Raw genomic sequence first — 17,745 nt, forward strand, 5'->3', positions numbered from 1 at the left:
CTTAATCCCTTCACTCACTCGTTCTCTCTTTCATCCCTTTAAGCCTTCCCTGGAGTTCATTCTTTCTTTGTCTTCCCCTTCTCCTGTTCCAGACACACCCTGGGCATCTCATTCCTGACTGGAGCTCCAACTGCCAACTGTATACTCTAACCCTGGCCTCTCTCTCATGAGCTCTTAGGTCGGCATTCCCAGGCAGCCTACCTAAAACTCAAGAAGACCAAAGTAACCAAATAATCTCCACCAAAGCACTGCTCCCCCTACTTAATGCCTACCCGAGGTCAGCCCTCGCCCTCTCGGTCACACCACTACGGACTCGGCAGTTACATTTTGTTCCTTCATCTCCATGCTTGCTCCCTCAGACGGCTCCATCTTTCCTGTGGATTTTAACTCCTAAATATCCTTTCCATTGGTCAGCTTTTCCCACAAGGCCCTGGCCACTGTCTCAGCTCAGACTCTTATCTTCTCGCGTTCAGGTAAGCTGTTCAGATGCGCTTCTCGATCTTTCTCTATTTCCAGCTTTACCCGTGGCCAACACAGTCTCAAGACAGATAATCACTTACAAACTTGAAAACAGCTGAATTAGCTCAATGACTCCCCACATGTTTTACCAGAAAAGTCCACATGTGTATAAGGAAATGCAAGGCCTTTAAGATCTGGCCCGTCCCAAACTCTCCAGCTTCATTTCCCACCACCACTCTGCCATGTTTCCTATACGCTGGGCACACTAAATTATTTTCATCTCCCTCTCTTCCTGTCTTTGTGCATGTGGTCTACTCTGCCTGGAATTTCTTGGCCGATTCCATAGCTAATTCTTATTTGTCAGCTGAACCAAGATCTGTAAACATTTCTTGATTATTTAGGGCAAAGGGGGGTGCTACTCTTCTTTGCAATTGTGGGGATGCCATCTCTCATCTAAGACACTTTTCATATTAAATTGCAAATATCTATGTGCACTGACCTCCTATTAGAGTATGAGCTCCTTGAAGACAAGAGCTCATTTAAAAAGTCATTTTTATATCTCCTGACCATAAAGAGCATAGACAGCATAGTGCCTCACCCACCGTAAGTGTTCACATACATGTTCACTAGAACGAAGGAATCACAACTTGAGATACATTAAGTTTCAGCTACTCTAGCTAACAGGAAATGAACCACTCAAAATCATACTGAATAGAAACATCTGGAGCTCAAGGGCCCACTGCAGCCTCAACTCTGTGGTGCCCCAGAATTCTCTGGAAAGGAAGTGATGACGTTGGTCCGTCACCCTCTTCCTTCCTGCCCTCTTCTAATGCCATAAGTCTGTAATTACATGTCTTAGAACTCATTTGATCTCAAATAATGGAAACCCATGTGAAACCAGCTTAAATAACAAGGAATCTGAGCAAAGACTGGACACTGAACTATGGGAAGGGTGGGGTGAGCTGGGCCCCACAACACAATGGAGCCAGGGACTCAACCACACCAGCTCTCTCTCCATCTCACATCTCTGTCTGCGGCTTCCTTCTCCGTCTCTGCTCACCACATTCTCCCCACATGGGAAACGTGGCCAGAGATGCTTCCTAGTTATGTCACTCACAGCTTAAGCTCTCTTTGGTCTTCCATCCAAACATTATGGAGAAAAGGCCTTATTGGCCCAGCTTAATGAGGTGCCCACCGCTGGAGCAAACACTTAGGGCAAGGGACAGAGTCCCACTGGACCAGTGTGGAAGCTGTCCTATGAACAAGGCACATGGGGGAAGAAGCTGCTTCTAGAAAAGGATGTTGACAGCCATGTCAGGGATCCACTACTCCTATGACTCTAAATGGGATGGCTTAGGTACACAGTGGTTTGGAAAGCCCAGGTTCAAGAAAGCGAGGGTTTCTCTGCCCTCCCTATACAGATAGCATTTTTCTTCCTTTCATGTTACCTTCCTTCTAAAATTTTCCCTTGTTCCTCATCTGTGGCAAACAAATATACACACAAGCACGTTATAATCTAACTCCTTGAATTTCTATTCAACCCTGTGATTTCCCCTCTTCCCATCAGGAAAGGTTTTCCCAGGTAATCATGGATAGTTTGCACACTTCCAACACCCCACACTTTTCTGATCCTGGGAGCTCAGAGTATTAAAATATATTTTACACAGGATATAACCAATCTTTTTCAAAGTACTTTTTTCCCCTTTTTCCTTTCTTCCTTTTCTCTATGTGAACACTAGCTTCAAAAATGCTATTTTTAAACCAGCAGTTTACTCAGAATCCAACTTGCTGGAATCCAATTCCAGTTCCTGAGGAGCAGTCCTCACCCCCCACCCCACTCTGTTTCTCCTCAGTCAGTAAGAAACCATCATGAGTGATAGTAAAGGGTTCTGGTCACCCATCTGGAAAATGTTACCAAATGGGGTCTCTTTTGGTTTACAAAGAAAGGGATGTCAGTTATAGCTGGAGAAAACATGATGTCAGTATGTTCTTGCTGGACTTTCTTTCTTTTTGTCATTCATCCATCATTGTTTATTGAGTAGTTGCTATGTCTTATACCTCAAATAGAGTAGAAAGTTAAAGACCCCGTGCTGGCAGTAGCTCAGAGTGCAATGGTGGAAACTGTATAAACACAATGCAACGTGGCAACTGCCAAAACAGAATGTGCTAGAATTGCTGACACTATGTGTGCTGCCGGACAGACGACCGGCTAGAAGAGATTACCACAGTTAATAAATGCTGGGATGAGCTAAGCAATGATTCCAGTAAAGTTCTGTGAATATGTCTAGACAACAGCTGTCATCTCTTGTACCAATATTTCACCTGCTTAATTTTCACTGCTGGTTTCCTCTCTTCTCATCTTACTATCTTCATTTTCTTTCAGGAGGAAGTGAAGGCTAAGAAAAGTAGCCAGACCTGTCAAAGACAGAATCTAAAAACTTTTATGGGGGATTCTTTCTCCTCTGAGAAATATTAAATAAGACATCTTGCAAAATAGTTCTGTTCACAAAAGAGGAGAAGCTGGCTGGCATTTTGTTGATTTGTCCTCATTTCCAAACTGTGCTTCCAAGGAAAAGATTCTGGTCAGAACGGAGACGGAGTCAGGTCTGCACTAGAATACCTGCTGGAATCCACAGCCTTTATTCACAGGGGTTTACCTGTAGGGGGAGACCTTGGGGGAGGGGCTCTGCAGGGTAGGAAGGCAGATGGGGCTCAGAGTTGAGCAGCCTGGGTCCCCGGTGACAGGTGTGACACCAGCAAGGGAAGGCACAGCTCTGCCCAAACCTGAAATAGCACAGGACACCATGAAGACCCCCCCAAAGTCTCACGGGTGTGCCGGCTGGGGCAGCAGCAGGGCTGGCAACATCCAGGAGGAAACCAGGGGCCCCCATGAGTCACCGGCATGTTCAGGGCAAGTTTGTTTATAAGCAAATGTGGGACATCCTTGGAGACCTCCAGAAATACTTGAGGGGAACTCTGAAGGAGGCTGAGGTCTCCGTGAGCAGGTGGTGGTGACATGCTGGGGAGATACGAATATAAGTTCCTCAATTCATTTCTTAAGCATCTGACCAGCCCTCTCTCTGCCACAGCAGCCCCACTGGAACGGGACACCCTGACTTGCACTACATTGCCTTGAGGTATCCTCTTCTTCATGTAAATCTTACGGAACATTCTTCCTTGCTCTGTCCTCACTAGACACCGGATTAAATTCTGGTCATAGTCATACTTTCTCTGGCTCTAAACGACACTTGAATAAGCAGATCTCCCCAGCGGAGCTATAGGCTATTAAAACTAAACAAAACAAACCAACAAAGAAACCAAACTGAAGTTCCTGCTGGTCGCCTGGATTTTCTAGCTAAACCACTCCCTTCCCCCAACCCCACATCCGTACTCTAGATCCAATAAGGAGGGTGGCAGCTAAGCAGTGGCACTCCCAAGCAGACTGCGGCCCCCAAGCCCAGCTTCTCTGGGACTGCTCATCGGCTCTGCCATCCGGTTGCACCGGGCTTGCCCTCCCAAACGTCCCCAGAAAGAAAAGACGCCCTAGATCCTGGGTGCCATTTGGGCCATCTGTGTACACCACTGGTCCCTTCCCCTGGAGCTGACCTCTCATGCCTAGAGGTCCCTGCCTGCTTTTGTACACCAACAGCTTAACCTCAGTTATGACCAAGTGAAGGAAAGTAACTAGCCCAACGGCCACCTGGGCTGCCACAGGGCACCGCCCCAGCCCGTGCACTGTGCATCGTAGCCCTAGCCTGGGCGGTGCTGGAACCAGAGGGATCGGCAAGTCTGCTGAGTCTGCCTCTGCTGCTCAGAAATCCAAACAGGTCTCAGAAACTTTCTTACAAATTTCATCTTTAGAGACTCAACTCCAAGATCTATCATCAGGATAACTGTTTGGTTATCCTATGTACGATTCTGAGACTGTACAGTGTCCGGCTGTATTTGGATTCATAAGTCTCTTGGTTACTAAGACATCATCATTAACTGTGAGGGTCGTGGTACATTCAAGGTCAAGCCTCTGTGCGGTGTGAAGGACAAGGTCACTGACCCAGTATGGACGGTGTGGGTGGGAGGGAGAGACAGGCTCCCACTGTACCTCTGGGCATCGCATTTGGGTGGTAGGTAGTTGAAAGAAGTGACATTGTGACCTGGGATAACAGATTTAAAGATCCAAAATGATTTAGAGCATGATTCATACTTGCCCAAAATGAAGGGGTGGGGCTGCCCCTCCCCATCGCATTTCTGCCAGCAATTCTGTGACTTAGAGTCCCCTCACAGGTTGTCCTTGGTGTGCATTTTAACTCGCTTTAATCTGACTGGTACTGTTGGGGGTGAGACAGGGAAACGTCAAGGGACGTGGGTTACTTCTGCCTTGCATCTTGGAAAGAGAGCATTCAATCTCCACGCTGCAAATAAGTGGATGGGATGCCAAGTGAGGATAATCTCCACAGAATTCCCTGAAAACCGCTAATTGAAAGTTAAAGAGGGAAGAGCGGCTTCATGGTTAATTTTCACAAAGGTGTGCATGCACACCGCAGATCACTGAAGATCCAGCTCGTTAAGCACTTGGCCTCACTCCTTGCCTGGCTGTCATTGAGCGGTCTCTCTGCTCCTCCTCTGTTCTGTGCCAAGATGCTGTTCCCAGGACCCTGCCAGGTCAGTGCTGAAGGTAATCCCAAAGAATCCTTCAGCAAATGGTGAAGTGTTGGGGGACAAGGCAGAACAAGGTGTTCGGGGACTGAACCAATTGTGTTTTAATTTGTCTAACGCTGGTGGCAAACAGGGCTGCTATGAGACCGTGAGAAAATGCAACCCTCCTGGGCTGCTTTAGAAAGAAGGCTTTGGGGAAGGAGGTAAAGGGAGGAAGGTAGGGAAAAACAAATATCCAGCCTAAAAATAGTGTTCTTAGAATTGCTTTCTGGGCTGTCTGAACCACAACAATAAAAGTTCTTAGACTCACGCCACCAGCATTGCAATAAAAGTGAAGAAAGGGAAAGAAGCCAGAAGCATTCTAAAGCAGCCTGGCTGCCCCGAGCCAGCTCCCTGGTACTGCATGCTGTCAATTTCAAGGGGACACAGCTTCTGACGAGCTCTCTCAACATTAGCTGTCACTGGCTTTTCATTGCTGGCCGCGCTTTAAGTTCAGATAACTGCACTTCTTTGGCTCTGTCACAAGAAATAAGACCAGGGAGTGACTGAAAAACCAGAGATGGCATCCCACCTGCCACACTGGCCGCGGCATTTTCCCCACACACCACCCAAAGAAAAGCCACATTGATGACACAGCTCTGTTAACCAGCATCTAGGCCACTTTACAAAGCATTTTTAGTTTTTATGATTAAAAATGTACTCCTTAAGTCGCAGGAAGAGTATGTATCATATTTCAGAACGATAGTTCTATATGAAGTCTCACTTTGCTTCCCAGTACTTCCGAGTCGTACGTATCTGGCTGCCAAATCCAAGACTCCTGGCCGTGCTGAGGTTATTCTTTAATAAGCAAGATGGGTTGACTGTGAAAGTTACTGGTTTTTACTTTGATAGCCATTAAAAAACAACAACAACAACAACAACAACTCTGTGCTGTTTTTAAAGCACCTCACATATACAGGCTCGTCTAATTTTTGCAACTGCCATTGCAGGATGCTGTTAGCACCCTGGGTTTGCAGATGAGAAACTAAGGCCAGAGAGTCCCTTTATGAGACATCTAAGATGTGGAGGGCCACACTCCGCTGATGGCCTTTGACTCTGAGCTCTGAGCTCTTTCCACTGGCCTACATTGCCTCTGCTTCTTATGTCCTAAAATACTTCCAGCCATTTAACAAAAGCTCCTCTAAGGAATGAAGAAGGATCAATGAGCCATCCACCAAGCGTCACGCAGGGAGCCAGCCTCCTTCCACCAATATAAACATTGTGGGAAGATGGAGGTGAGAGACTCTGCCATAGCGCCCTACAGAGTTTCCATCTAATGGAATAGCCTAGAAAAGTTTCAATGCAAATAAGGAACACGAGATATGAAAGAGCCAACATTAGGAGCAGTTACGTAGAGCTCTATACGAGCAGCAGGCTGGTGGGGGATGAGGGAAGGAGGTCAGTACTTGGGGGCTTGTTCTGAAAAAATGTCCCATGAACTCTTCTGGTTGTAAATGTTCACACTGTGGCTCCTTGTTCTGGAAAGTGGGGCTGAGTTGTTTTATGAGTGGTCCCTGCCTAAGAGGAGCAGGCAGAGGGATAGAGCCAGAGGCACCCAGGTGCAAAAGATCTCTAGCCCTTAGACCTGCCTGGGTTCCAAATAGGTTTCCTGTGCTGATTCCGGTGTCTCCTTAAACAAATCCTGTTTGTCTTAAAGTGGCCACCCTGAGTGAATCTCCCCCTGCAACAAAAGAACACGACAACCCAGAGTTCTTTTTATAGGAACCGAAGGTTTCTACTCAAAGGCACTTACTGACATTCATTAGAATCAGGGCTGTGTTACCTTATTCACAAGGTAGCAGAAGGGAGACAGACAGGCAGACTTGGCTATCTTGTCTCCTGGGAAATCTGCCCAGACCAATGGCCACTTTGCTCTGCATCTATGGCCCCAGACATGGCCCCTCAGTCAGTGAAGGTTTACGGGGCATTAGTTATGTGCAAGAAACTGTGCAGGCCACTTACTAGGCCTAACCCACCTTATTATCGCCTCCTACTTGTTATTGCTAGTTCACTTTTCCTGCATTATCTGGCCCCATAAAAACTGGGATCTTGCCTTGATATCCCTGTGGTCCCAATGAGCCCGATGCCTCCTATAACACAGGAACTCGAGAAGTGATTGGTTAATGTTCTCACGACATTCCTCTCTGCAGGAAGCTCAAGGAAGTCTGAAAACGGCAGCGCCTCAGTCAGAAGCTACTGAGTTTGGGCTAAAGAGAAAACGAAGAAAGATCTGCATAGACAGTAAACCTACTGACTTATAACACAAGGCCAGAGGCCTGTCCATCTGACTCATGCGGCTAATTAGAGTGAGGGAAGGCAACTGACTGGAGCAGAGCCTGTCCGCCAGGTGGTCAGCGACCTCTGACTTGGCCAGAAAATCTCGGGCCAGCGAGATCCTTTGTTGAGAGTGTCAGGATTGGGCAAAGCGCTAGCAACTGGCACTGAGCACTGACATTTAGACTCGGGGGCTGCGCAGGGTATTCTGAAGTTCGCAAGATACAGAGAGAGCACAAGCTATGTCGTGGAAAGCAGGGAAGAGCCAGAGTGAGCGTGAGGAAATGAAATGCGACAGAAAAGCAGAAATTGGTAGACAAACCCCAGAAAGAACAACAGAAACAGAAAGGTCAGACCCTGCCTTAGCTCCTGCTCTTCCTGAAGCCTACTTGCGGAAGCCCAGCATTTCCGATGTTTCATCAGGTGTGTTTCTCGGAACCACAAGAACCCTTACTGGAATATCTCCCTCTTGGGAGGTCCTTCTGTCCCTTTTCCCTGCTGGTCAGAAAAGTAAAGCATGGTTTTAAGAAATAATATTTTTCAGAAGAAATAAGAAATTCTCCACTAAATGATACCCTGGTGGTTCTCAATTGTGGGCAATTTTGCCCGACCGGGGGTAATGGGCAATGTCTGGAGGCATTTTTGTTCATCATAACGTGCTGGGAGAGGGTAAGACTGGATGTGAGCAGAGGCCAGGGTACTGCCAACATCTTGTGGTGCACAGAACAGCCCCCCCAACAAAGAATTATCTGGCCCCAAATACCAGTAGTGCAGAGGCTGAAGAACCCCACTCTAAGCCAGAAGGTTGGTAATACTACGCATGTATGATTCAAGGATCAAATGTCATCTGATGCACACATATGGGAAAAGTCGAGACAGGGAAAATGTAACAATACTAAGAATTGTGGTATTAGGGTGTTGAGATGATGGGTGAATCTCTACCTTTCTGTTTTTAAACTTTTATGTTTTTATTGGATGCAATTTGACAAAGCAAAATCAAATGCAACAAAAACAGACAGAAGGGAGGGAAAGACGAGAGGAAGGGAAGAAGGAAGGAGAAATCACCCGAACTGCCTCATCCACAGGGGCCCCCCTCCGCCACGCCGCGGCTACCCGCTGAGAAGCGGGGCCAGCCACACTGAGAACGTGCCTCTCTTGGTGAAGTCCCTCTTCCGCATGCTGTTAAAAAAATGCTGACAAGCGCTCCAGTATACTGACCTACACCAAATTCGTTCCAGCCGCAAGTGGTCACTCATAAAGAACAGAACCATTAGTTGGATCAAGGAGGGCGGAACAGAGCTGGGACTCGCCTTTGGTGCCCACGGCTCAGGATGCTTACCTCTAGCATCCCGGCCCCAACTAGACCCCGACTATGGGTTCACAGACCCAGGAAAGCGTGTCCATGACTGTCTGAGCAGGGTGCGAAGTGAGAAGCAGCCCCAGGAACAAGGGGGAGGTCTGTAAGAAGCATTGCTTTGGGGACACGGCCAGGCAGCGCCTGCTGCGGAACCTGGGCATTTCTCCCACCACCCCTTTCTTGTAGTCCAGTCAAGTAAGTCTTTTAAATCCCCCAATTCTAACTTCCAAAAACCTCTACCTTGAGCTCAACCCAAATCTGTCCCATCCGAGCCCACTTTATAGTCCATTTCCGCAGCTCACAAATAATTGGTGGCATCCCCACATGAGGTGCTCATGGCTGAAGACAATGGTTAAAAGTTTCTCTCTGCTCCTCTTTGCTCTCTCTCCTACCCCAGGCTAGGAAATATTTGAAGCAGTTGTGTTATAGGAGAAAATAAACACTGTACCCCACAATTTCTTCAGCTACACGGACATAGACACTAAAATGACCAGTGTACTCAAAAATGCGTCAAACAACAGATATCCAGGTTTGTATGTTGACACGCATCATTTATTTTCTTAAGTCTTCTCACGACTCAGTACACGCATATAGTACAATATTGCAAAGGCATCAAAGCACATCCGGGGACCGCAGCTCTCCTCTCCAGAAGTCATCACTACTCTGTTTTTTGTTACGTGCAATTTGGAACTATAAGAATGCTTCTGCATATTAAATGGCCTATAGATTAAGTGGCAAAGGTGCTCTGGGAGGAAGTTCTAAATGACGGACTAGAAACAAAAAATCATCTTCTTCTAACCTGAACAGCTGTTATCTGTAACCCTTCAGGGCACAAACTGTTATCTGTAACCCAGAAAAAATTTGCTCATTTGTCTAACATTATGAAATTAGGTTCATACTCAGCAGTTTATGTCTACCTGTCAGAGCTCTTTGGACTGCCTACCAATATTTAATTTATGTGTTTAGAAAATAAAATAAGTCCTGAGCTCCAGATATGCACGGATGAGTACAAGGTCAGGTGACCCTTCACTTGGCACCACCCGTCAGGAACTCTTAATGGGAGGAAAACGGGAAGGTACAGGGTGCCCAAGGAAAAGACTTCTAAGAGGAGGATTTTAGAATACGTGAGCAGGGGTCAGATAAAAAATTATATGTGGCTCCGTCCTGTATGTCAGGGGTCAGCAAACTATGGGCCAAATCTAGCCCACCACCTGTTTTTTAATTAAGGCTTTACTGGAACACAGCCCTGTTTGTTTGGTTTCATTTTGTCTATGGCTGCTTTCGCAATAGCAGAGGGGAGCACAGATGTTGCGGAGACCCTATGGCCCACAAGGTCAAAACTATTTACTATCTGGCCCTCAACAGAAACAGTTTGCCACCCTCCTGCCCTATATATTTCCTGAGCATCTTTACTCAGTGTGCCAATATTACTAAATAAAGTTAGTATCCTTTGCTGCAAGTCTGTCCTTTTCCTCAGGGCTATGATAGCAAAGTTTACCTTTAGTTGCCAGTAACAAAGATCTAAAAAAAACAGTGGCTTCAACAAGATACGTGTCTCTCACATAAAAGTCCGGGGCTGAACTGACACTCCAGTGCCAAAGACCCAGGCTGTACTCGACACAATTTCCATTGCCAAGGTCACACCATGGTCCAAAATGGGTGCCAGAGTACCAGTTATTACGTTCACATCCAAGTAGCAGGAAGGAAAAAGGACAGCCTCAACCCACCTTCTCAGGGAAACTTTTGGAAATACCTGAACGCTTCTACTTATAAATCATTAGCTAGACTTGGCCACAGAGATACACCTAGTTATACTGGAGGCTCAGAAGTACAGACTTTTAGTTGGCTGGCAAGCTGCTTAGAGAAAAAAATCAAGGTTACATTATTTTTTAAATGGGGGATTGGATATTGAGAGATAATTAGCAACCTCTGCCACAGGAACCTTACTCCAACCACCAAGCCCCTTATCAAGATTGGTGCACACTCCGGGCAGGCTCATCGTTTGGCATAGCTCCAGAGTAACTGGCCTTAAATATCTGCTTAACATTTATTTAAAAAGTGGCAAGATCAGTGCCAATAAAAAGTATTTTTTTGGTTGGTTGGTTGTTTCCACACTTCCAATCAAAAGTACTGTCTCCTCTGGAAGCAACTAGACAAATCCTCCTTTCCTAAGTTAGTACGTGGTTGTGTGTATAGACCTGCATCAACACAGCACTCCTATAGAGTCCAGCGATTTTTAAAAATGGAGTATCTGTCTGCCTAGTCTGTCCACGGTCAAAGCACCCCGACACTACTTGTCTCCCAGCCATTTCTTCGACTAGCACGCCCATTCAGCAACGACTCTCACCACTGCAAATCACCTCCACGTCAGAACAACCCAGTATTTACCCCACCCCCATATTTAACCACAGTTACTCCCGCATCCAGGCCATAACATCTCTCTCTAACATTTAAGATCTGTTCATCTCCAACCAGAAAGGGCTACTCCTCTAACTTTGGACACTGATGAGATGAGAGGTAGGGCTCAGGCAACGGCCGAAGGCAAAAGCTTGAGCAAGTATAAAGTTATGAATGGATTGTGAATCTTTGATTGCCATGGGTTTTCTACACATTAAACAACAATGGGGAAAAACATAACAAGTCATGTCCTTTTGGTATCTCAGCTAATATTGAACAATCAGTCTTAGTTCTATACTTTCCCTCAGCTTCAAAAGGAAGTAACTGGAACTTCACTGACAACATGCAAATTCCTGAAAGTTTCTCTCTCACAGAAGAGTCCAGGGCTGAACGGGTATTCCATCGTGTCAAAAACCCGGGCTGCTCCATATATGCCGTTTCCTGTAAAGTTAGGGGCAGATATCATCTGCCAGCTCCAAAATATAACTGCCAAAAGCAGCTGAAAGCAAGTAGAAGCCAATGAGAAGATGTGAAGGAAAGAAACACACACAGTGGCATTTCTCAGAAAATATCAGCAAAGACACATTTCTCAGAGCTGAGGGTTATACACTGAAGTTCAAAATCTTTATCACCAGTAAGTATTGAAACTGAAGTAAACAAAGGCAAATCTTTTGTTTGTAAGAAGAGAAGATTTGGGGTGGGAAGCAGAACTATACAAGGAATCAATGAGATGAATGAGCCATATTCGAAGAAAGAGTTATTTCTTGGCACTGGAGAGGATGAAAGGCTTAGAGTGGTGAAAACAACTAGCCTGAATGATCACCCTAGCCCCTCCCTGCCATGTCAACCCCCAACCTCACACCTTGACTTTGTGCACGTAGCTGGTTCAGAAAATCCAATGCCATTCAAATACAAGTAACAAAAAGGCAAATCATATGCATACCATAGGTACATCAACTTAATAACTGGGGAAAGAAACTAGGAAGATGAAAGAAATACTTATTAACAAAGAAGTCATAGAAAGAAAATGCTGCCGCTGGATCGTAAGAAATTGCTGGGCAAATATCTTGCAATAAGTTTTTAAAGCCAAATGAAGCAATTCCTCTATGAAGTAAAACTACAAAGCAGAAATAATTCCGAGAGTAGAAGGCAAGAGAACAGGAGGAAATGAAATGTGAGCTTGCAGAACTCAAAAAAGGGGGAAAAACAAAGTCATCGAAGATGGAAATGGAATGTGAGCAAGGAAGAAGAGACTGCAGAAAACAGTAAGTGACAGAGAAGGTAGCAATGAGAAAAACAGTCAAAATGAAGCGGAAAGAAAGAGTTTTAAAACATTAGAGTGAAAGCAACAGGTGGAGAAGTCGGATAAAGGAGAACCTACTCGTGCAGAAGTGGAATTCCCAAGAATGAACCAGAACAGAACAATTGATCAGAACGATATAACTCAAGAAAACTTTTCTGAAACCAAAGTAGAGTCAAATCTGATTAGTGTAAGACTACAGCACACACACACACACACACACAGACACACACACCAGGGAGAACAGGCCAACACTGAGATGGATCCTGATTAAGTTACTAAACTTTATCCGAGGATCTAATACAGCTTTTGGCATGTAGCAAGTGCTTAATAAATATTCACTGAGAGACTGACAAAACAGCTTTTTCTCCACAAACCCGTTTCTGCCACATCTCCTCTGTTCCTGGGATGTGATATGGTAAGAAATCACTTCTAAAAACAATACTAAAAAACTCCAAGATCTTTAAAACATTCTGTTTCACGTATTTATTTTACTAAGGCAGGAAAGATTAAAATTGTATTTTAGAAAGATTTTCAGAAAGGACTGATACAAAAGTCTTTTCTGATACACTATATATTCACTATAAATTCTGGAGACATTCTGTCTCACATGCATTGAGTTTCAGCAAAATTTTATTATATATTTTCATACACCATTTGTCACATAGGGACCAAAAAAAAAAAAAAAAGGATAAAGTCAGAAAGTTTTTTTACTTACTTTGGATGTTCAAACTTGTCTATCAGATCAACTTTTTCCACCAGGTCTCCTCCAATTGTTCGTACTAAATCATAGAAATCGTTTTCTGTATAATTCTCAGAAGGCAACCAGAACGAGATGTCATTTATCAAAGCAGGGTATTTGCTAAGAGGCTAACAAAATAAGAGAAGAAAAGATAGATTGATTTGTTAGTTGAATGAGAATGTTTAAATTTTTCATGGAAAGTTACACTTGGCTAATTAGAAAATGCTGGTAAAACATTATTTCAGCGCTTGAATTTTCAGGAACAAAATGAACTTAAAAGATAAGCCAATATTCAAAATTAGCAAATTCCATTATGAATGTTACAGATTCTTATCACATTCATGTGTAACATTACCATATATTATATTTATGTAACCATTAATGTTCAATTTAGTATAAAGCAATTTGAATATATCATATTTCAGTTTTTTCATTTGAATACTAGAGGAGAAAAGCTCAAATTTAATTAACAAGCGATTCATTAACTTCCTGGATATTTTCAGGAAGTCATTTTAATAGAGAAATAAGTAAAGGCTTGTCAAAATTGATATTTTAATTAGTAATGTCATTATTTGTTAGTATTTCTAATTACTAAAATAAAGGACTGGGATGATAAGTAGTCACTTAGGGAGTTATTTTTCAAATTATGGCTCTAAGGATGGATAAACACAAATGTAGCCATTTCCCCCACTTTATCCTATTTTTCTCAGTTTATTCGAGCTCATCATTATATTGGATAGACATTTAAAATTAGATACTTTTAAAAGTTACTGCCTTTGTTTACGTGGCTTATACACATATAAACATATATATAATAAGTGTTGGTCTGTAAGTTACTGCCACAATAAAAATGTTTCATTACATAACTATGAAGTCCTCAGGGGATATGTGCTAAAGTATAAATAAATCTGTTAGAAGAGCAAATTTATAAACTGGTTTACGCCAAGCCTGATATCACTATAAACCCTTTGGTGAATCACTGATCAGAAAAGTGTAACTTTTTAAATGGCAAAACCTCTGAAGAACCAAATACTCACACAAAAAATGATTATTCAACTTGAAATATCAATAAAGTTGTCAGACAAATCCATCAGTTCAGAACACACATTTCAAACAAACATAATAAACAACCATCTAGGTGCTTCTGACAAAATACCATGGCTCCTGAAAAACATCCTTGGTTTTCTCTCCTACAGTAAAGTCAAGATCCTATGACAAATCATTCCATGGGTTAATATAACAACACATGATAGGAGTATGGTGGTTACACCAGTTGCTTTTTCCTTGGACAACATCCTTTCGCCACTTCAGGAGCATGGAAATTTAGGGAGACTGGGTAAAAGGCTGGGATTGACAAGAATTAGCATGTAATGTCCTCTTTAGTTGACCCAAGCTGAGGTACTATTGACCTCTGATGACAGACATGGGAGGTGCCCAACTGAGCATTTGTTTCAGCAACCCACTGACAACAATAAACACGGTAATAACAAAATAATGCTGTCAGCCAGAACGGAAGTCCCCAAGACATTAAAAAATACATTTTACAGTAAATCACAGTTTTAAAAACCAGGGAGAAAAGCCCAGACTGTTGCATTGCAAACTAGTTCAAGCTAACAAATTATACGTAACAAGTTTAAAGTAATGGTTTATCTAAAGAAAGCATTCACTATACTAATTGCTATATGTCAGATGTGGGATACCTACTAGTGACTTTTACTTTTTTGAGGGGGAAAATTTGTTTTGAAAATAAGGTAACTACAGATCTATGGCTACCGGAATGTAGGCTTTCTTTTTTTTTCATAATAATATTTTTATTATAGTATGTTAGTCACCATACAGTACATCCCTGGTTTTTGATGTAAAGTTCGATGATTCATTAGTTGTGTGTAACACCCAGTGCACCATGCAATACGTGCCCTCCTTACTACCCATCACTAGTCTATCCCATTCCCCCAACCCCCTCCCCTCTGAAGCCCTCAGTTTGTTTCTCAGAGTCCATAGTCTCTCATGCTTCATTCCCCCTTCTGATTACCCCCCTTTCTTTATCCCTTTCTTCTCCTACCGATCTTCCAAGTTCTTAAGTTCCATAGATGAGAGAAACCATATGATAATTGTCTTTCTCTGCTTGACTTATTTCACTTAGTGGAATGTAGGCTTTCTGATGCTTAGCCAGAGGTGGTGGTAAAAACTATCCAGTGGCTTGTCATTGATCTTAGGATAAAGTCCCCAATAATTGAAAAGTTCTAGCTCCTTCTGCTCTCCAGGCTGACACCAGCCTGGCTAGTTGGTTTCATGAACACATAAGCTCCTTCTTCCAGATGCCGTTTCCTCCCCTGCCAACCCTACTTCTGCTCAACTACCACGTTGACCTCTAACCCTCACAGACTCCAGCAGTCCCTTGTTATGGCAGCCTATACTTCTCTTTCATGGTACTTCTTGTTATTGTAATTATTTGTGTAATTACTTACTTAATGTCTGTCTTCCCAGTGTATTTCAATTTTTGAGGGTGGGGTGTGTATCATTTTTACCTCCAAATCTCTATTACCCTGCATAGCCTCCGTGACATTGTAGGTATTCATCAAGAGCACATGATAACACTACCTTGCGTGAGCAATGGCAACGTTACAGTAATCAATTTAGCTGTTCTTCTTTCTCTAACCAGACCAGCTAATGGACATGGCAGGTCAATAAGGCATAGAGACTTGCCTCCATCCCTGGCTATACTGTGATAAGGAGATAGTGGCCATGTGGAATGACAAAGAGGAGGCGGACAGGCAAAGTGATAGGAACTTGATAATCCACAATCACAAAACCAGATAATTTTAGAATTGGAAAAAAAAAAAACCTGTTAAACTAAATGAAGAGGTAAACTGAGGCAAGCTTGAATTACCAGAAACTGAGTTTATTTGGGAAGAGCAGAGGAATTGCAATTTGGAAAATGCATGCTGCATGTGAGTCCCTTGAGGGTTTGGGGCAGCTGTATTAATGGGAAGGAATGCCCAGCGAAGGCTGTCTGGCCAGAGTCCAAGCAGTGAGTTCACTGACTGGAGGATGGTGAAAGGCTCTTAGCAGATGTTCAGTGATCAGGAGATGAGTCTCAGTCCTCTGTAAATCAGGCATTAACAGGAAATCAGTCTCTCCATTCTCAAGTTCCATACTTCTGAGGGAGCACGTATGAGATTCTCTGTTTCATATCTTCTGGTTCCATTTTAGACTGAAATCCTTTCACAGACCTTAAATAGCATCTGGTATTATTTTTGTTTTCTCATTTCTTTTCTTGATCTAAATGAGCAATGTCTATTTTATTAGTTTTATCAAATAACCATGAATTGATTTGTTCTTTTGAGATTGTCTCTATAATTCATGGTGGTTTTTTGTTTGTTTGTTTTTTAGAATTGAAAAGGTGATCAAAACTACAGTTATAGTAGAGACTTTAAAAGTCACAAGTCAATATTATGAACTATTTAATAACAATGAGTTTGAAAACTTGGATTAAATGATAATTTTCACTCAAGACAGAAAATTTAAACTGATTGACGATGTACCAAATTGAATTATCAATCAAATCTTACGACAAAAGTGTTAGACTCAGATGGTTCATAGTATAACTTTATCAAATATTTCAGGTGAAGCAAACTATTTCGTGAAATAGAAAATGAGGGGAAAATCAACTAATTTCATAAGTTTATAAACTTTAAGCCAAAGCTGGATAATCACAGAATAATTTTAAAAAATTGCAGACCAATTTCACCTTACAACCTACATAAAAAATCCTAAATGTAACTTTGGCAAATACAGCTCAACAGCATATTAAAGTAAGAACACAAAATGACCAAGTAGAGTTTATTCCAGAAAAACGGGAATGCTTTGAAGCAAAAAATAATCTACTAATCAACATATAAAGAAAAAAATCATGATTTTTTTCATAAAGAAGTGTTTGATAAAGATAATACTTATTCATTATAAGAAAAAAGAGTTTTTTGGCAAACTATAAATAGAAGGCAACTTCCTCCCTTTCAAGATATTTATTGTAAACCTGTAGCAAACATATTAAAGTTAAAAAAATTTTTTTAGAAGCATTCGAAATAAAGTCAAAAGCAACATGAGGATACCCTCTCGCACCCTTGCTCTGCCACATTATAAATCCTAACCCAAGGCAGGAAACAGGAAAAGCTATTGGAGTGGAACAAGGCAAAATTTGTGATCCTCATTTGAATCTTCCTTACTAACTATATGACTTGGACAAACTGCTTAATCTGTTTTCAGTTTCCTCATCTGAAAAATGGAGGGTTATTAGTATTTACCTCATATAATTATTATTATTTCACATATATCATTATACACACGATATACAAGAGTTAAGTGAATGAACTAGAGGTATGTATATCCCTATGGCTAAAATACAGAAAAAGTATATGCTGCGTTTTTTAAAAAAGTAAGTTGTATTAAGATGTGTTCACTATAATATCTACACAAAGTTTAAAAACAGGTCCGGCAATAATAAATACGAATACATAAATTGTA

The 17,745-nt window shown here is 42.6% G+C and overlaps 1 protein-coding gene across 15 annotated transcripts in view; it reads right to left on the reverse strand.

The window, feature by feature from the left end:
- Window positions 1-17,745, reverse strand: part of FARS2 (phenylalanyl-tRNA synthetase 2, mitochondrial) — a 558,277-nt gene that overhangs the window by 152,265 nt on the left and 388,267 nt on the right. For all 15 annotated transcript variants that reach the window (XM_034660369.1, XM_034660378.1, XM_034660377.1 and 12 more), the window contains one exon: window positions 13,198-13,349. In XM_034660369.1, the coding sequence (XP_034516260.1) occupies window positions 13,198-13,349 (152 nt within the window). The remainder of the gene's footprint in view (window positions 1-13,197; window positions 13,350-17,745) is intronic.

Source organism: Ailuropoda melanoleuca, chromosome 5, assembly GCF_002007445.2.
Source record: "Ailuropoda melanoleuca isolate Jingjing chromosome 5, ASM200744v2, whole genome shotgun sequence".
NCBI lineage: Eukaryota > Metazoa > Chordata > Mammalia > Carnivora > Ursidae > Ailuropoda > Ailuropoda melanoleuca.